The 20,803-nt window shown below is 48.3% G+C and overlaps 2 protein-coding genes across 4 annotated transcripts in view; one reads left to right on the top strand and one right to left on the bottom strand.

The window, feature by feature from the left end:
* st6galnac5a (ST6 (alpha-N-acetyl-neuraminyl-2,3-beta-galactosyl-1,3)-N-acetylgalactosaminide alpha-2,6-sialyltransferase 5a) overlaps nucleotides 1-9,301 on the top strand; it is a 72,097-nt gene extending 62,796 nt beyond the window's left edge. For all 3 annotated transcript variants that reach the window (XM_078408172.1, XM_078408171.1, XM_078408170.1), the window contains one exon: nucleotides 5,845-9,301. In XM_078408172.1, coding sequence (XP_078264298.1) covers nucleotides 5,845-6,127 — 283 coding nt within the window. In that variant the 3' untranslated portion in view covers nucleotides 6,128-9,301. The remainder of the gene's footprint in view (nucleotides 1-5,844) is intronic.
* A 1,051-nt stretch (nucleotides 9,302-10,352) lies between these two features.
* pigk (phosphatidylinositol glycan anchor biosynthesis, class K) overlaps nucleotides 10,353-20,803 on the bottom strand; it is a 128,731-nt gene continuing 118,280 nt past the window's right edge. Inside the window, exon 11 of the mRNA XM_078408167.1 lies at nucleotides 10,353-10,433. Coding sequence (XP_078264293.1) covers nucleotides 10,368-10,433 — 66 coding nt within the window. The 3' untranslated portion in view covers nucleotides 10,353-10,367. The remainder of the gene's footprint in view (nucleotides 10,434-20,803) is intronic.

Genomic DNA, 20,803 nt, shown 5'->3' with positions numbered 1-20,803 from the left:
ACACCGGCCAACAATGTTCAAGCTACCCTAGTCCCACTTGCCTGCGCTTGGTCCATATCCCTCCAAACCTGTCCTATCCATGTACCTGTCCAACTGTTTCTTAAACGATGGGATGATCCCAGCCTCAACTACCTCCTCCGGCAGCTCGTTCCATACACCCACCACCCTCTGTGTGAAAAGGTTACCACTCGGATTCCTATTACATCTTTTCTCCTTCATCTTGAACCTATGTCCTCTGATCCTCGATTCCCCTACTCTGGGTAAAAGACTCTGTGCATCTACCCGATCTATTCCTCTCATGATTTTGTACACCTCTATAAGATCACCCCTCATCTTCCTGCACTCCATGGAATAGAGACCCTGCCTACTCAACCTCTCCCTATAGCTCACACCCTCTAGTCCTGGCAACATCCTCGTAAATCTTTTCTGAACCCTTTCAAGCTTGACATGATTCTGACATAACTCACAGATCAGCAATTGTTGAATTACACTTGTAAGCAAACGTACTCTGCAAATTTCTGTTAAGTGACTGTTCAAGCAAGTCAATATACTGATAGTGTTTTAGGAAATTGGTTTTACATTAATGCTTGATTACAAGCTGGAAAATAAAGAGAAAAGAAGTCCCATTTATACATCCAGTGAAGCATTTCAGAGCTGGATTTGTCAGATTAATCAGACTGCTAATTGAACTAAGTTTATTTTTTTTAAATTGCATTTCTTAATGTTCACCCCTGTGGAATTGAATTACGGCTAATAAACCATTGTTTAGACCCTCCAAAATTAAAAAGCTTACGGCGCAAACTGAAATATTAACGAGATGTAATTAATATTTTTATAAAAGCACAGTCTTTTCCATCGCCCAGTGAAAGATTCCAGTTTACATTTGTTCTAGATAGAACGCTAAATGCTGGAATAACTCAGCAGGTCAGGCAGCATCTCTGGAGGAAAGGAATAGGTGATGTTTCGGGTCGAGCCCCTTCTTCAGACTGAGTGTCGGGGGGGGGAGGGAAACTAGAAGTGCTAAAAGGTACAGATCAAATCAGATGGCTATGGAAGAGGAAATAACTGAGGTAACGTCCATCTTAGCCCCAACTTGCCCACATCGACCAACATGTCCCAGCTACACTCGTCCCACCGGCCCGCATTTGGTCCATATCCCTCTAAACCTGTCCTATCCATGTACTTGTCTAATTGCTTTTTAAAATGTGGTGATCGTCCCAGCCTCAATTACCTACTCCGGCAGCTTGTTCCATACACCCACCACCATCAGTGTGAAAAAGTTACCCCTCAGATTCTTTTAAAATCTTTCCTCCACCTTAAACCTATGCCCTCTGCTCAATTCCCCTATGGATTTGTATCTCTAAACTAAACTGAACTAAACTTTCATCTGAACTCAGTGGGCAATAGTTGCGAGCTTTGTATTGGGGTAGTCATCTTAAAGTTACGCGCTCCAGTCACACACCCGAGTTCATGGGGATCTACTAGGACTGTATTGTTGCAGTGTTTAGTTTAGTTTTGAGATACTGCACGGAAACGGGCTCTTTGGCCCACTGAGTCCGTGCCGACCAGCAATCCCCGCACATTAACACTATCCGACACACACACACACACACTAGGGACAATTGTATATTTTTATACATTTATACCAAGCCATTTAACCTACAAACCTGTACGTCTTTGGAGTGTGGGAGGAAACCGAAGATCTCGGAGAAAACCCTCGCAGGTCACGGGGAGAACGTGCAAACTCCGTACAGACGGCGCCCGTAGCCAGGATCGAACCCGGGTCTCTGGCGCTGCATTTGCTGTAAGGCAGCAACTCTACCGCTGCACCATCAGGCAGAGTTCATAGGGATCTATTGGGACTGTGTTGTGGCATGTGTGTGGTGTGGGCGGGCTTCAATGTGGACGTACAGATAGGACAGGTTTGGAGGGATATGGACCAAACGCGGGCAGGCGGGACTAGTGTAGCTGGGACATGTTGGCCGGTGTGGGCAAGTTGGGCCAAAGGGCCTGTTTCCACACTGTATCACTCTATGACTCGACAGCCCAGGGTACTGTTGAGATGTCAAGCAAGAACTGGCACCAGAAGGAGATATTCAGGCATGGGATAGATACAAAATGCTGGAGTAACTCAGCGGGACAGGCAGCATCTCTGGAGAGACGGAATGGGTGACGGTTCGTGTCGAGACCCTTCTTCAGACTGATGTCAGCGGAGAGGGAGATACATAAATAATGAAGAGCAAGGTGTGAAAACAGGACTAAGGGGATGGAGATTAAGGGAAAATAATATTCAGGCGTGGGACCAGAAACTTATAGAAACATAGACGCATAGACAATAGGTGCAGGAGTAGGCCATTCGGCCCTTCGAGTCAGCACCACTATTCAATATGATCATGGCTGATCCAGAATCAGTACCCCGTTCCTGCTTTCTCCCCATGTCCATTGATTCCGTTAGCCCTAAGAGCTATATCTAACACTCTCTTGAAAACATCCAGTGAATTGGCCTTCTGTGGCAGAGAATTCCACAGATTCACAACTCTCTGGGTGAAAACGGTTTTCCTCATCTCAGTCCTAAATGCCTCTACCCCTTATTCCTAAACTGTGACCCCTGGTTCTGGACTCCCCCAAAACATCGGGAACATTTTTCCTGCATCGAGCCTGTCCAATCCCTTAAGAATTTTATATGTTTCTACAAGGTCCCCTCTCATCCCAGTGACTTGGTCAGCGAGACAGGTTTTAAGGGCCTGCCCCAGTTATGCGATTTTTAAGGCGACTGCCGGCGACTGTCAAAGTCATAGCAGATCGGCAATTTTTTTTTTTACCCTACGACAATGACCACGACAATGCCGAGTCAGGTCGATACAAGTTACTTTTTTTGTGAAACTAGCACCTGGCTAAGAGGTTACGCCGTCTTCGGAAACATCGCAAAATTCCCACGCTTACCTGACCGTCAAACTGTCGCCTCCAATCTACTTGTCAAATGTCCAGACGGTAAATAAATTGGTTAAACAAAACTATCTTCTGGTATGTGAGGTTATCCACTGGTATGTGAGGTTATCCACTTTGGCGGCAAGAACAGGAAAGCAGAGTATTACCTGAATGGTGAACGATTAGGAGAAGGGGAGATGCAACGTGACCTGGGTGTCATGGTGCACCAGTCATTGAAAGCAAGCGTACAGGTGCAGCAGGCAGTGAAGAAAGCGAATGGTATGCTGGCATTCATAGCAAGAGGATTTGAGTTTAGGAGCAGGGAGGTTCTACTGCAGTTGTACAGGGCCTTGGTGAGACCGCACCTGGAGTATTGTGTGCAGTTTTGGTCTCCTAATCTGAGGAAAGACGTTCTTGACTTAGAGGGAGTACAGAGAAGGTTCACTAGATTGATCCCTGGGATGGCGGGACTTTCATATGAAGAAAGACTGGATAGACTAGGCTTATACTCGCTGGAATTTAGAAGACTGAGGGGGGATCTTATAGAAACATAAAATTCTTAAGGGGTTGGAGAGGCTAGATGCGGGAAGATTGTTCCCGATGTTGGGGGAGTCCAGAACCAGGGGTCACAGCTTAAGGATAAGGGGGAAGTCTTTTAGGACCGAGATGAGAAAACATTTCTTCACACAGAGAGTGGTGAGTCTGTGGAATTCTCTGCCACAGAAGGTAGTTGAGGCCAGTTCATTGGCTATATTTAAGAGGGAGTTAGATGTGGCCCTTTTTGCTAAAGGAATCAGGGGGTAGGGAGAGAAGGCAGGTATGTGTTACTGAGCTGGATGATCAGCCATGATCATATTGAATGGCGGTGCAGGCTCGAAGGGCCGAATGGCCTACTCCTGCACCTATTTTCTATGTTTCTATGTATCTTCAGTTAGTATAAGAAAATAACTGCAGATGCTGGTACAAATCGAAACCGAAACGTCACCCATTCCTTCTCTCCTGAGATGCTGCCTGACCTGCTGAGTTACTCTAGCATTTTGTGAATAAATATCTTCTGGTATCTTCAAATGCCTTTTCTTAATTTAATATTACGTGCTTCTAAATACATCTGCGACAACCTAGTAAACCTGGGGACAGCATGCGACAGCGCCTGCAATAAGCAACGATACCTGGCGACAAGCCAGCTGTCGCCGAGAAATTTCTATCTGGAAAATGTTTCCGGGCCGTGCCGAGATCCGCTACGATTCATTGAAGACTCCTCACGATCATGCCCGCAACACCCTGGCGAACATTCGGCGACAGCCTAGTCGCCGGCAGTTGCCTTAAAATCGCCTAAGTGGGACAGGCCCTTTAACGAGCAGCTTAAAGAGTGAAGAAGCGCGTAGGTTTGGGCAGATAAACGCTTGTCTTAGGGCCTCGGCAGCTGATGAGTCAGCTGGTGGTGCAGCAATTACAGCCAGGATGATGAGCGGGCCAGAATTTGGCAATTGCAGACGGCCAGAAGGGCGGTGAGAGGCTCCAGGAATACCAAGGGTGAGAAACAAAGGTGAAGAGAACAAAGGGAGTGGAAAAGACTGCAAAAAAAAGTAGTGAACACTGCCCGGTCCATCAATTGATATTTATGCCAAGACAATTAATCTACACTTCTTTGTACACTTCACACCTGTACGTCTTTGGAGTGTGGGAGGAAACCGGAGATCCCGGAGAAAACCCACGCAGGACACGGGGAGAACGTACAAACTCCGTACACACGAGCACCCGTTGTCGGGATCGAACCTGGGTCTCTGGCGCTGTTAGCGTTGTAAGGCGACAACTCTACCGCTGCGCCACCGTGCCGCCCACCGTGTCTCCTTGGATCCCATGGAATGTAATCTAACGGGTGGTGCAGCGGTAGAGTGGCTGCCATACAGAACCTGCAGCGCCAGAGAGCCGGGTACAATCCCGACTACAGCTGCTGTCTGTACGAAGTTTACCTGCGTGGGTTTTCTCCCACGGGGACCTGTTCTCCCCGTGACCTGCGAGGGGTTTTCTCCGAGATCTTCGGTTTCCTCCCACACTCCAAAGACGTGCAGGTTTGTAGGTTTAATTAGCCTGGTATAAGTGTAAAATTGCCCCTAGTGCGTGTAGGATAGTGTTAGTGTGCGGGGATCGCTGGTCGGCACGGACTCGGTGGGCTGAAGGGCCTGTTTCCAGGCGGCATCTCTAAACAAACCTAAAAAAAAGTCAACTAAACTAAACTCAAGATAGCTGAATGGATAGGAAGTTGGCTTCATGAAAGGAAGCAGAGGTGGAAGGTTGCTTCTCGGACTGGAGGCCTCTGACTAGTGGTGTGCCTCAGGGTTCGGTGCTGGGCCCGTTACTGTTCCGGTCGGCGTAGACTCCGTGGGCCGAAGGGCCCGTTTTTCCGCCGGGTCTCTAAAACTGAACTGAACTGAAAAATCTTCAGAGCGTGTTGACGTGACTATCTTATCGAAACGTATGAGATTATTAAGGGGTTGGACACGTTAGAGGCAGGAAACATGTTCCCAATGTTGGGGGAGTCCAGAACCAGGGGCCACAGTTTAAGAATAAGGGGTAGGCCATTTAGAACTGAAACGAGGAAAAACTTTTTCAGTCAGAGAGTTGTGAATCTGTGGTATTCTCCGCCTCAGAAGGCAGTGGAGGCCAATTCTCTGCATGCATTCAAGAGAGAGCTAGATAGAGCTCTTAAGGATAGCGGAGTCAGGGGGTATGGGGAGAAGGCAGGAACGGGGTACTGATTGAGAATGATCAGCCATGATCACATTGAATGGCGGTGCTGGCTCGAAGGGGTGAATAGCCTCCTCCTGCACCTATTGTCTATTGTCTATTGAAGGGCCGAATGGCTTCCTTCTGCACCTATTGTCTATTGTGTATTGACCTTCTCCCCTCCCGCAGGGACCCCACCCACCGCCAGGTGCCCTACCACTACTACGAGCCGGCGGGGATCGACGAGTGCACCATGTACATCTCGCACGAGCTGGGCCGCAAGGGGAGCCACCACCGCTTCATCACCGAGAAGCGCGTGTTCGCCCGCTGGACGCGGACACACAGCCTCCACTTCCACCAGCCCGAGTGGGGACCCGTCCCCGAGACGCCGGCATCCAACCACACCGCGCCCACCGGCAGCCCTGGGGCAGCGAGCGCCGGGCTCGCACTACCCGCCCCGAGAGGACAGTAAACTCAGAACTCTTCTATAAACCTGCCGCCGCACGGAACACAAGGGAGCATGCGTTGATCGGACACCGTCCGCTGCCGAGGCTTTCCCGTCGAGAGCGACCGTGACATTCGGGGAAGGAACCAGCAGATACAAGGAACCGCAGATGCTGGTTTACGGGGGGGGGGGGAGGAGGGAAAGACACAAAGTGCCGGAGTAACTCAGTGGGTCCGGCAGCATCTCTGGAGCGAAGGAATGGGTGACATTACGGGTCGAGACCCTTCTTCTGACTGAGCACAACTCTCGTCGGAAAGACCAAGAGAACCTCTTCAAAGTAGACATACCTTGACACAAGAAGCTGGAGAACACGGACAGGTGGCCTCTCGGCTCAGGACCCTCCTTCTGACTTCAACTACTCCAACGCTCTTGTGTCTCGTTTTGTGGAGGAGATTCCTCGGACAGCCAACAGGTGGAACAAGGGGAAGGCAGGGGTCTCTTCACATCTGGGAGACTATTGGCTTTTTTTTTTAAACATCGCAAGGTGCAACGTTTAAATTATTAATACTGATTTTGTTAATCTTGCATGCAGACTTTTACAATTCTTGCAGGGTATTTTTGCATTTACCTGTCTGTGTGTGTGTAAGTGTGTATGTGATCTGGTCACTATCACTGACCTGTAATACTATTTATATCAAAGGAAATTTATTACTGTATTGGGCTGCAATGCGTCACTTTTGAACTTCTGCTGACATTTTAACCAAATACCATGGACCGCCAGAAGATGTCGGCACTAATTAATCTTCCTGCGTGCCAAGGAATACTCTCACTGTGACAAAATCTTGTTGGGAAAATAAAAGTATCGGCCCAGCTTCTCAGCTAACAGACGGTTGGGGTGCGGGACAGAAGGAGGCCGATCAGCCCCTCATTTCCGTTCTATCCTTCAACTTAATACGTGAGCTACAGGGAGAGGTTGAGCAGGCTGGGTCTCTATTCCATGCAGCGTAGGAGGATGAGGGGAGATCTTGTAGTGGTGTACAAAATCATGAGAGGAATAGATCGGGTAGATGCACAGAGTTTCTTACCCAGAGTAGGGGAATCGAGGACCAGTGGACATAGGTTCAAGGTGAAGGGGAAAAGATTTAATAGGAATCCGAGGGGTAACTTTTTCACACGGAGGGTGGTGGGTGTATGGAACGAGCTGCCAGAGGAGGTAGTTGAGGCGGGGACTATCCCATCGTTTGAGAAACAGTTGGACAGGTACATGGATAGGACAGGTTTGGAGGGTTATGGACCAAGCGCAGGCAGGTGGGACTGGGGTAGCTGGGACATGTTGGCCGGTGTGGGCGAGTTTGGCCGAAGGGCCTGTTTCCACACTGTATCAATCTATGACTATGACTCCATGAGGATATTGGTTTAATGTGAGGGGTGAAAGATTTATTCATTTAGTTTAGAGATACAGCACAGAAACAAGCCATTCAGCCCATCTAGCCATAGATCCCCGCACACTAGCACTATCCTACACACACGAGGGACATTTTTTTACACAATTAACCGACACACCTGTACGTCTTTGGAGTGTGGGAGGAAACCCAAAGATCTTGGAGAAAACCAATGTAGGTCACTCCGTACAGACAGCACCCGTAGTCAGGATCGAACCTAGGACTCTGGCGCCGTAAGGCAGCAACTCTACCGATGCGCCACCGTGCCCCCTGAGGGGTAACTTCATCACACGAAGGGTGGTGGGTGTATGGAACAGGCCGCTGGGTGTAGTTGAGGCTGGGACTATGGCAACATTTAGGGAACATTTTGACAGGTACATGGATAGGGCAGGTTTAGAGGGATATGGGCCAAACGCAGGCAGGTGGGACTAGTGTAGATGGGACATATATACCTCCTATCCCTTGCCCTAAGCCTAGCCTTAGTTTTTTTGTGAGACACAAGGAACTATAGGTATTGGAATCTTATGCAGAACGCAAAGTGCTGGAGTAACTGGGCAGGTCAGGCAGCATCTCTGGAGAAAACATTTTGGTGACGTTTCAGGTTGGGACCCATCTTCAGCTTCAAGGATTAGATCAGAGTTGCTGAAGACAGACTCAAAATGCCGGAGTAACTCAGCGGGACAGGCGGCATCTCTGGAGAGAGAAGGAACGGGTGGCGTTTCGGGTCGAGACCCTTCTTCGTACTCTATCTCTGACCCAGTCTGACAGAAGTGTCTCGACCCGAAACGCCACCCATTCCTTCTCTCCTGGGATGCTGCATGTCCCACTGAGTTACTCCAGCTTTTTTGTGTCTATTTTCGGTTTTAAGCCAGCGTCTGCAATTCCTTCCTCCACACCTCAAGAGTTGCTGCCTGACCCGCTGGGTTATTCCAACACTGTGTTCTTTTTGTTTTTGACATCTTTGCCCCATAGAAGATCGTTCTATCCTCCACCCTGTGCGCCCCTTACAATTTTGAATGCCTTCATCAGCTCTCCCTTCCGCCTTAACTACTCCAGAGAAAACAATCCCAGCCCAGAGTTTCTGTGCATAACCATTCCATTCCAGGCAACATCATCCTGGTGAATCTCCACATCAGCCTCTCCAATATTGTGGCGATGTGAAATAATGAGAGGCTTAGATAGGGTAGACAGTCAGAACCTTTTCTTCCCCATTGTGGAAATGTCAGAGAGGGCACACCATTAAGGTGAGAGGGGCAAAGTTTAAAGAAGATGCTCAGGGCAAGTTTTTTTTTTACACAGAGTAGTGGGGGCCTGGAACATGCTGCCAGGAGTTCATAAGTTCATAGGTTCTAGGAGCAGAATCAGCCCATCAAGTCTGCTCCACCATTGAAACATGGCTGATCTGTCTGTCCCTCTCAACCCCATTCTCCTGCCTTCTCCCCGTAACCCCGACACCCGTACTAATCAAGAATTTGTCAATCTCGGCCTTAAATATATCCGCTGACTTGGCCTCCACAGCCGTCTGTGGCAAAGAATTCTCCAGATTCACCACCCTCTGACCAAAGGGTGGTGGTGGAGAGAGATACGATAGAGGTGTTTAGTGAAAGGCACATGGATATGCAGGGAATGGAGGGGTAGCCATCATGTGGGAATGTACACATCTGCCTTCTGTGGAATTCTTTGTCACAGAAGGCTGTGGAGGCCAAGTCAGTGGATATATTTAAGGCAGAGATAGATAGATTCTTGATTAGTACGGGTGTCAGGGGTTATGGGGAGAAGGCAGGAGAATGGGGCTAGGAGGGAGAGATACTGTTGATCAGCCATGATTGAATGTCGGAGTAGACTTGATGGGTCGAATGGCCTAATTCTGCTCCTATCACTTATGAAGTGCAGGCAGAGGAGATGTGTTTATCTTGGCATCATGTGCGCCACAGATATTGTGAGCCTGTGCTGAACTAGTGAATGTTCTATGACTAGAATTACACACAATACTCCAGCTGTGATCTACCCAATTGTTGAGAACATTACAAACATCCCTACTGTTCCAGCAACAACGAGACAGGTTGTAGGGTGACTACATGTACAGCTTTTTGTTGCGCGCTATACAGTCAGCAAAATCAAAAACACCAGACACCCAGGTTCGATCCTGATTACGGGTGCTGTCTGTGTGGAGTTTGTACTGAAGATAACCACAAAAAGCTGGACTAACTCAGCGGGACAGGCAGCATCTCTGGAGAGAAGGAATGGGTGACGTTTTTCGGGTCGAGACCCTTCTTCAGGAGTTTGTACGTTCTACCCGTGACAGTGTGGGTTTTCTCCGGGTGCTCTGGTTTCCTCCCGCACTCTAAGGACCTGCAGGCTAGGGTAACAAATTGTAAAATTGTCCAAAGTGTGTAGGATAGTGCTAGTGTACGGATGGGGTGATCGCCAGTCGGCGGCGCGGGCTCGGTGAATCTCTAAACTAATCAAACGAAACAACAACAAAAATCAACTTAAACTAAACTAGTTTAGTTTATAACTAGAAGGGTCTCGACCCGAAACGTCATCCATTCCTTCTCTCCTGAGATGCTGCCTGACCCGCTGAGTTACTCCAGCATTTTGTGAAATAAATACCTTTGATTTGTACCAGCATCTGCAGTTATTTTCTTAAACTAAACTAAGGGTAGCTGAATGGATACGAAGTTGGCTTCATACAATACAATACAATACAATATATCTTTATTGTCATTGTACATGGAAGGAAGCAGAGGGTGATGGTGGAAGGTTGCTTCTCGGACTGGAGGCCTGTGACTAATGGTGTGCCTCAGGGTTCGGTACTGGCCCCGTTACTGTTCGGCTCGGCGTGGGCCAAACGGCTCGTGTTTCCGCGCTGTATCTCTAAAATCTAAAGCCTAAGGAAAAGACCGTACATGGTTACAATCAAGCCGTGCACAGATGCAGGATGAAGGGAGATTAACCACCCGAGCTCGATGGAGAAGAGAGGGTTTGCAATCCACTGCAGGCAATCCTTCTTCGCACAGTTAGATGCCTCGGGGGAGAAGGTCTTGTGTTTTCCCAGCGATCGTGCTTAGGCGGGCAACGTTCCTTACCACATCAGAACCACGCCTCCTACTCCCCGCCAATGGAAGAACTGAAAGACAGCTCCGTTTCCAAGGACTACCAGCCCGTCAACATTCCACAAACAGATAAGGCTCAGAAACGAGGGGTGTAATTCACTGGAAATTGGACACAAGGGGATTTTGCACATCAATATTTTATTAGCTGAATATGTTTAACACTAAGCCATGAAATACTGTACAAAATCACATGCCCAATCATGCTAGAGTTATTCGTAGTCTCACTCGCGTACAGACATTTACTTTACTATCGGGATAGATTAGATTTACTTAGAGTCATAGAGAGATATAGAATCATACAGATCGTTCAGGCCTGGAAACAGGCCCTTCGGCCCAACCTGCCCATACCGAACTACAGTAGTCCAACGTTTAACCCATATCCCTCTACAATAGTCCTGCATTTGGCCAATACCTCTCTAAACCTGTCCCATCTATGTACCTGTCTAATTCAGTTCAGTTTAGTTTATTGTCACGTGTACCGAGGTACAGTAAAAAGCTTTTTGTTGTGTGCTAACCAGCCAGCAGAAAGACAATACATGATTACAATCGATCCATTTACAGTTTATAAATACATGTTAAGGGAATAACGTTTAGTGCAAGGTAAAGCCAGCAAAGTCCGATCAAGGATTATCCAAGGATCATCAAAGAGGTAGATAGTAGTTCAGCACCGCTCTCTGGTTGTGGTAGGATGGTTCAGTTGCCTGATAACAGCTGGGAAGAAACTGTCCCTGAATCTGGAGGTGTGCGTTTTCACACTTCTGTACCTAATGCCCGATGGGAGAGGGGAGAAGAGGGAGTGGCCGGGGTGAGACTGGTCCTTGATTATGCTGCTGGCCTTGCCGAGGCAGCGTGAGGTGTAATTGGAGTCAACGGAAGGGAGGTAGAAGGGAGATTCAACGTTGCGATAGTCCCTGCCTCAACTACCTCCATGCTCTTGGCTCCAGATAGAAGCTCCCCCTCCAGCCGTGCTTGGGTGTAATCTGTTGTAGATGGGAATCAAGCTGGGCACCAAAGGTAGAACGATGGGGACATTAATATAAGAAGATAATTAATCAATGTGCTGATTCTGAATGTGTGAAGATGTCTCCCATCAGGCAAGATACAGAAGTGTGAAAACGCACACCTCCAGATACAGGGACAGCTTCTTCCCAGCTGTTATCAGGCAACTGAACCATCCTCTCACCAACCAGAGAGCGGTCCTAAGCTACTATCTATCCTATTCACTGGATCTTTTCAAGAGAGAGTTAGATTGAGCTCTTAGGGCTAACGGAATCAAGGGATATGGGGAGAATGCAGGAACGGGGTACTGATTGATCAGCCATGATCATGTTGAATGGGGGTGCTAACTCGAAGGGCCAAATGGCCTACTCCTGCACCTACTTTCTATGTATCTATGTTTTTACTTCTGAAGTGTGTCAGGACCAGATATGGTTTCCATATTAACCCAGGTCACATTATACAATATGTACGCACCTCAGATAAATGATAATTCTCCTTCCATGGTCAGATCATCCTCTTGAATCTCACTTTCTCCTCCTACATTTATTGAGAATCACCGGCAACCTGTGTCGGAAAGAACTGCAGATGCTGGTTTAAATCGAAGGTAGACACAAAATACTGGAGTAACTCAGCGGGTCAGGCAGCATCTCTGGAGAGAAGGAATGGGTGACGTTTCGGGTCGAGACCCATCTTCAGACCTTCTTCACCAGCACCTTGTCCTGGACCAGCCATATCGAAGCAATGGCCAAGAAAGCACAACAATGCCCATAGACTTCCATAGACGTTCAGCATGTCCCCAACAACTCTCACCAACACCTACAGATGCGCCTTAGAAAGCATTTTATAGGGATGCATCACAGCTTGGTTTGGAGAACAGCTTCATCCAAGACTGCAAGAGACTGCAGAGAATTGTGGATGTAGCCCAGACCATCACACAAGCTGCATGGGTTTTCTCCGGGTGCTCCAGTTTCCGGTTTCCATTGGCTCCATCTTCACTTCATGCTGCCTCGGCAAGGCCACCAACATACTCAAGGACCAGTCTCTCCCCAGTTGCTCCCTCCCTCTCCCATCAGGCAAGAAATACAGAAACGTGAAAATGCACACCCCCAGATTCAGGGACAGTTTCTTCCCAGCTGTTATCAGGCAACTGAACAATTTTATCACCGACTAGAGCGTGTTCCTGACCTACATTCTACCTCATTGGAGACTCTTGGTCTATCTTTAATTGAACTTTACTGGATTTTATCTTGCACTAAATGACAATAGACAAAAGACAATAGGTGCAGGAGGAGGCCATTTGACCCTTCGAGCCAGCACCGCCATTCAATGTGATCATGGCTGATCATTCTCAATCAGTACCCCGTTCCTGCCTTCTCCCCATACCCCCTGACTCCGCTATCCTTAAGAGCTCTATCTAGCTCTCTCTTGAATGCATTCAGAGAATTGCCCTCCACTGCCTTCTGAGGCAGAGAATTCCACAGATCCACAACTCTCTGACTGAAAAAGTTTTTCCTCATCTCAGGTCTAAAAGGCCTACCCCTTATTCTTAAACTGTGGCCCCTTGTTCTGGACTCCCCCAACATTGGGAACATGTTTCCTGCCTCTAACGTGTCCAACCCCTTAATAATCTTATATGTTTCAATAAGATCTCCTCTCATCCTTCTAAATTCCAGTGTATATATGACATACCTGGCTTTCAAACTCTCTGGCCACACACAATTAGTCATGGCAGTTGTCTGCCGCCCTCCCAAACCACACCCATCATTCCTTTCTGACTTCTCTGACTTTCTGACCCAGCTCTGTTCTCTCTCCCCCTCAATCCTCCTCCTTGGTGATTTCAACATCCATATGGACTCCACTGACTCCACAATAACCGCTGACTTCACTGAAATACTCAACTGCTTTAACCTCACTCAACACGTCAATTTTCCCACCCTTAACCGTGGGCACATTCTGGACCTTGTCTGCTCCACTGGACTAAATCTACATCACCTCTCTGGCTCCGACCCCACCCTCTCTGATCACTTAGCCATCACCATGTCTGTCAACATTCCCACCCCAGCTCCAAGGCAAAAACGCAAAATCAACTTCCGTAAGCTGAACTCTGTTTCACCTACCTCGCTCTCATCCTCCCTCTCTGAAATAATGTCCACCTCTCCCTTCGTTGACCTCCACAGCCCCTCTGACCTCACTGACTACTACAACCGCACTCTCTCCTCCTGCCTCGACCAGCTTGCACCTATAAAAACCAAAACAGTTTCCTTCACCCACTCTGCTCCCTGGTTTACCCCTGAACTCCGCATGATGAAAACTCATGCCCGCCAACTTGAAAGACTCCGCAACAAAACAGGTCTCACAATTCACTCCCAAGCCTACAAAGACCACCTGCAGCACTACAAAGATGCCCTCTCCCGTGCCCACTCCACCTACTACTCTCAAATAATTCACTCTGGCTCCGGAAACCCAAAAGCACTCTTCTCTACAATAAACAAACTCCTCAGCCCCCTGGACACCATCTCCCAATCATTCACAGTTGACAAATGCACTACTTTCCTTTCATTCTTCCAAAGCAAAATAGACAGCATCTACAGCACCTTAACCACCAACGCACCTGCTCCCCCTCAAACCACCTGCCCCCCCTTATCCTGTCAGCCCCTGCCTCAGTTCTCCCCAGTCTCCACCACCGACCTCTCTGACCTCTTCACAGGAATAAAAACTGCCACCTGCTCCCTGGACCCCATCCCCTCCAGCTTTGTCAAGGCCTGCCTTCCTGCTCCCTGGACCCCATCCCCTCCATCTTTGTCAAGGCCTGCCTTCCTGCTCTCTCTCCACTTATCACTGCAACAATAAACTCCTCCCTGTCCACTGGCATCGTCCCGCCATCCCTCAAAATCGCTGCTGTCACCCCCATTCTGAAAAAACCTGGTCTCAACCCTGACACCCCAAACAACTTCAGACCAATCTCCAACCTACCCTTTCTGTCCAAAGTTTTGGAACGTGCTGTAGCTTCCCAACTCAAATACCACCTCTCTACCAATAACCTGTATGAAACTTTCCAATCCGGATTCCGCTCCAACCACTGTACTGAAACTACGCTCCTCAAAATCACAAACGACCTTTTCCTCTCCTCCGACGCTGGCAACCTCAACATCCTCATCCTACTTGACCTCAGCGCCGCCTTTAACACCATAAATCACTCCATTCTCCTCACCCGACTTGAAACCTCCTTTAACATCACCGGCACAGCCCTATCCTGGTTCAAATCTTACCTCTCTGACAGGCACCAGTTCATCTCCATTAACAACTGTAAATCCCCCACCGCTCCCCTCCCCCAAGGTGTCCCCCAAGGCTCAGTCCTTGGCCCCCTCCTCTTCATCCTCTACCTGTTCCCCCTTGGTCAATTAATCCGCCGTCATGGTCTCAACTTCCACTGCTTCGCCGATGATATCCAGCTCCTCATCTCCACCAAGTCAATCTCCACCACCACACACTCTACACTGACAAACTGCATCTCTGAAATAAAATCTTGGCTTCAATCAAATTTCCTCAAACTCAACTGCAACAAATCTGAAATCATCATCATTGGTCCAAAAACGCTCACCAAATCCACCCAAAACTTCATCCTCAACATTGATGGTCTCCCAGTATCCACCTCCCCTCACATCCGGAATCTTGGAATCATCTTTGATCAAACACTCTCCTTCGACAAACACATCAAACACATCACAAAGACAGCCTTCTTCCACCTCAAAAACATTGCCCGTCTCCGTCCATCCCTCTCCTCCACAGCTGCAGAAACCCTCATCCATGCCTTCATCACCTCCCGTCTGGACTACTGCAACAGCCTCCTCTATGGCTCACCCTCAAAAATCATCAGTAAACTTCAATACATTCAAAACTCCGCTGCCCGTCTACTCACCCACTCCCCGATCCGTGACCATATCACCCCCGTCCTTTACAAACTCCACTGGCTCCCCATCCCCCAGAGAATCCAATACAAAATCCTCCTCATGACCTACAAAGCCCTCCATAACCTGGCCCCATCCTACCTGACCGACCTCCTCCACAGGCACACTCCCACCTGCACCCTCCGCTCTGCTGCTGCCAATCTCCTGTCCCCCCCCCCATCCGGACCAAACTCAGATCCTGGGGGGACAGAGCTTTCTCCATCGCTGCTCCCACCCTATGGAACTCACTACCCCAAAACGTCAGAGACTCCTCCTCACTCACCACATTCAAAACATCACTGAAGTCTCACCTGTTCAGCACTGCCTTCAACCACTGACCGTCACCTCACCTTCTGTCTCCTTTCTCTGTTCGTTTACATATTTATCTATTTATTCACTTCTCTATGTTCTAGAAATCCCTGTAAAGCATCTTTGAGTGTTTGAAAAGCACTATATAAATGTAATGCATTATTATTATTATTATTATACCCTTAACACTGTGAATGGCCTGATTGTAATCATGTGTAGTTTTTCCACTGACGATAGCACACAACAAAAAAGCTTTACACATTAAACTAAACTATCAACTTGCGACCCAGTGGCGCAGCAGTAGAGTTGCTGCCTCACAGCGCCAGAGACCCAGGTTCGAATCTGACTGCGGGTGCAGTCTGTACGGAGTTTGTACGTTCTCTCTGTAAGCTGCATGGGTTTTCTCCGGGTGCTCCGGTTTGTAGGCTAATTGGCTTCGGTAAAATTGTAAATTGTCCCTAGTGTGTGTCGGCTAGTGTTAGTGTACAGGGTGATCGCTGGTGGGTGTGGACTCAGTGGGGGGCGAAGGGCCTGTTTCTGCGCTGTATCTCTAAACTAAACAAAACTAAACTCTTCTCCCAAATCCCTGCTCAGCGTGTACTGCTCACGAGGCTATCGGCGATAATCTAAACAAGGTTGCTCTGACTTTATAAGAACAGATATCATCTTCAACACATAGAGATACTGGAAAAGCTACAAAGAAGCTATAAACAGAGTTTGCCGAGACTAAGATGTGGGGAAATTTTAATGCAGCCTGACTCCCTTTGTGAAAAGGAATTTAATTGATGCCTGAAAAGTGACGCGAAGATTTGACAGGCTATATATTTCCAAACATAGTGAGGCTAAAGCTAAGGTAACCATTAATAAATCCGATAAGGAATTACTCACAGGAAACTGGTTTATTCAGAGAGTTTCATAGTTTTAGAGAGGAACAGCGCGGAAACAGGCAGTTCAGCCCACCGAGACCACGCCAACCAGCGATCCCCGCACACTGACACTATCCTACACAGACCCGGGACAATTTACATTTATATCAAGCCAACTAAGCCACAAACCTGTACGTCTTTGGAGTGTGAGAGGAAACCGGAGATCTCAGAGAAATCAAATTCAAAGTCGTTAGATCAAGAGCATTTGGCTGAAGAAGGGCCACAACCCAAAATATCGTCCGTCTTTTCCTTCCACAGATGCTGCCTGACATTGTGTTTCTTTTACTTATGAAGGCTATTGGAATAAGAGCATTTAAAAGACATTTTGACAGGGACATTTATAGGAAAGGTTTAGAGGGATGAGGACCAAACGTGGGCAAATGGGACTGGCTTAAATGGGACATCCAGGTTGGGCTGAGGGACTTGTTTCTGTGCTGTATGACTCTATGAGGACCATATCATACACTATCGGCCTCCACATTTAAAGAAGAGGAGGATGAGAGGTGAACTTATCTATATACTAAAACGTTTGTTTGTTTGTTTGTTCCTGAACTACAGCCAAAACGGTACACGATAGCGCGACAATTTTAGGCCCACTTTATTCACCGTCGTCCCTTTGGTGCTAATGGAAGAAGTTTCATTGAAATCGGTGCTATATTTTTTAAGTTATTCACATTTTAAAGTTTAAATCTATCTCCTATGGAAGGTGGAGGGAGGGAGGGGGGGAGGAAGGAGGATAAGGGGGTTGAGGGGGATGGAGTGGGGGGTGGAGGGGGAGGGGAGAGGGGAGGAGGGAAGGGAGGGGGAGGAGGGAGGGGGGTAGGGGGGTGGGTGTGCGGGGGGGGGAGAGGGGAGGGGGAGGAGGAGGAGGAGGAGAGGGTGCTGCACCAATACAGGAGAGGTTTGGGCCCAACTGGGTCCACGGTCTAGTTGCGATATAATATTCAAAGTGGTTTTTACAGGGTGAATGCTGAGGGGATGTTTCCCCAAGTGGTGATGAATGGAACTGGAGGGTTTCGTTTCAGATCAATTTTAATGGAAATGAGACAATAAACAATAGACAATAGGTGCAGGAGGAGGCCATTCGGCCCTTTGAGCCAGCACCGCCATTCAATGTGATCATGGCTGATCATTCTCAATCAGTACCCCGTTCCTGCCTTCTCCCCATACCCCCTGACTCCGCTATCCTTAAGAGCTCTATCTAGCTCTCTCTTGAATGCATTCAGAGAATTGGCCTCCACTGCCTTCTGAGGCAGAGAATTCCACAGATTCACAACTCTCTGACTGAAAAAGTTTTTCCTCATCTCAGTTCTAAATGGCCTACCCCTTATTCTTAAACTGTGGCCCCTTGTTCTGGACTCCCCCAACATTGGGAACATGTTTCCTGCCTCTAACGTGTCCAACCCTTTAATAATCTTATACGTTTCAATAAGATCTCCTCTCATCCTTCTAAATCCAGTGTATACAAGCCTAGTCGCTCCAGTCTTTCAACAGTCGAGTTCAGGAGGCCAATTGACCTACTCCGGCACCTGTTTATGTCTAGGTCTATGCTTGTCACATGTGCCGAGATACCGTGAAAAGCTTTGGTTAGCCTGCTAACCAAACAAATCAGGTAGATCCAACATAGATACGTTGAGTTCAAACTCAAGTACACCAGGTAAAACAAAAGGGACGATACAGATACAGTTCCCAGCATTGTTCCTTAGACAAAGTCCAATGTCGTCAATGGATTAGAGGTGGATCGAACAGTATGGAAGGACCGACGATGGACACAAAATGCTGGAGTAACTCAGTGGGACAGGCAGCATCTCTGGAGAGAAGGAATGGGTGACGTTTCAGGTCGAGACCCTTCTTCAGAAGTGGTTCCTCCTGCTCTCCAGCTCGCCATTGCTTCTCTCCAGAGACGCTGCCTGTCCCGCTGAGTTACCCCAGCATTTTGGGTCTATCTTCAGTGTAAACCAGCATCTGCAGTTCCTTCCTACACAGTATGGAAGGACCATTCAGAATTCTCAGCATTGCAGCACATCATTTCCAAGGACAAAGTCCAATGTCCGCAATGGGGTAGAGGTGAATCGGACAGTACCCTAGCTCATGGAAGGACCGTTCAGAAGCCTGATAACAGAGGGGCAGAAGCTGTTCCTGAGTCTGGTGGTGCGCGCTTTCAAGCTTCTGTACCTTCTACCAAATGGGAGCGGGGAGAAGAAAGAATGACCGGGGTGGTCATTAGGCAGAATGATCTGCCTAACCTGAAAGGACTGTCAGGGTCCCTGGACAGGGCCGAGGGAGAAGGTATAGGGTGTTGCATCTCCTGCGGTTGGAGGGGAACTTTCAGGTGAGGCAGAGGTTCACTTGCACCTCCCTCCTCCAACCTCATCTACTGTACCCACTGTTCAAGGTGTGCACTCTCATATATCGGGGAGACCAAACGTAGGCGATCGTTTCGCTGAACACCTCCATCGTACGAGTGAGGCCAAACGCAAATTGGGGTAACAGCACGACTCTATGGCACCTGGACTCCAGTGTGATGGTCAGTATGGACCCGTGTGGGCCGAAGGGCCTGTGTCCATGCTGTATCTCCATACGAGACTAAAAACGAGTTCAGTGAGGGGAGGTAAACACCAACACACTTTAGTTTAGTTTAGAGACACAGCGCGGAAACAGGCCCTTCGGCCCACCGAGTCCGCACCGACCAGTTAGAGACCCTGCACGTTAACACAAGCCTACACACACTAGGGACAATTTACTCTGATGCTAAGTATACAAACCCAAGCCAATTAACCTACAAACCTGTACGTCTTTGGAGTGTGGGAGGAAACCGAAGATCTCGGAGAAAACCCACGTGGGTCACGGGGAGAACGTACAAACTCCGTACAGACCGCCTCCCTACTCTCAGGATTGAACCCGGGTCTCCGGCGCTGCAAGTGCTGTAAGGCAACAACTCTACCGCTGCGCCACCGTGCCGCCCTTAATCAATGCTTATCCACAGCAGTGGTGTGAGAGTTTCAGATATCGCTGCCTCACTTGAAAACCAATCAAGATATGCAGGAGGAAACAGTCGGACTGTATAAGTCTCTTGTGTGACTGGGGTTCCGGCAGAGGTAAATACGCCTTCTGTGCACTTAGAAGTCTCCTCGCTAATCAGCTCAGCGGGCAGAGTATAGGCAAGGAGAGAGAATAAATCACACCGAGAAACAACTGTCACAATAACCAAATTAATGTTCATATTGCACTGCACTTATAAATGCACCGAGCAGATCTGCCTTTATTGGATTGCTTAATTCTAACGCTCTGCACGCCTTGGCTTCAAGCTGTCTCCAATGGTTTATCTTTGCACTAAATGTTAGAGAGTCAAAGTCACGGGGCGGTGCAGCGTGGAAACAGGCCCATCGGCCCAACTAGCCCACACCGGCCATCATGTCCCAGCTACACTAGTCCCACCTGCCCGCGCTTGGCCCGTATCCCTCCAAACCTGTCCTATCCATGTACCTGTCTGACTGTTTCTTAAACGTTGGGATAGTCCCAGCCTCAACTACCTCCTCTGGCAGCTCGTTGCATACACCCACCACCCTTTGTGTGAAAAAGCTATTCCTGTTAAATGTTGTACTCCTTTACCCTTTATCTTTGCACTGTGGACAGCTTGATTGTTTAGTTCAGTTTAGTTTAATTTATTGTCATGTGTACCGAGGTACAGTGAAAAGCTTTTGTTACGTGCTGCTATCCAGTCGGCCGAAAGACAATATACGATTACATTTGAGCCATTTACACCGTACAGAAACACGATAAGGGAATAACGTTCAGTGCAAGGTAAAGCCAGCAAAGTCCGATAGTCCAAGGATAGTCCAAGGGTCACCACAGAGGTAGATAGTAGTTCAGCACTGCTCTCTGGTTGTGGTAGGATGGTTCAGTTGCCTGATAACAGCTGGGGAAAAAACTGTCCCTGAATCTGGAGGTGTGTGTTTTCACA

The sequence above is a fragment of the Rhinoraja longicauda genome, chromosome 11, assembly GCF_053455715.1.
Source record: "Rhinoraja longicauda isolate Sanriku21f chromosome 11, sRhiLon1.1, whole genome shotgun sequence".
Lineage (NCBI taxonomy): Eukaryota > Metazoa > Chordata > Chondrichthyes > Rajiformes > Arhynchobatidae > Rhinoraja > Rhinoraja longicauda.
This window is presented reverse-complemented; position numbering and strand designations above follow the sequence as displayed.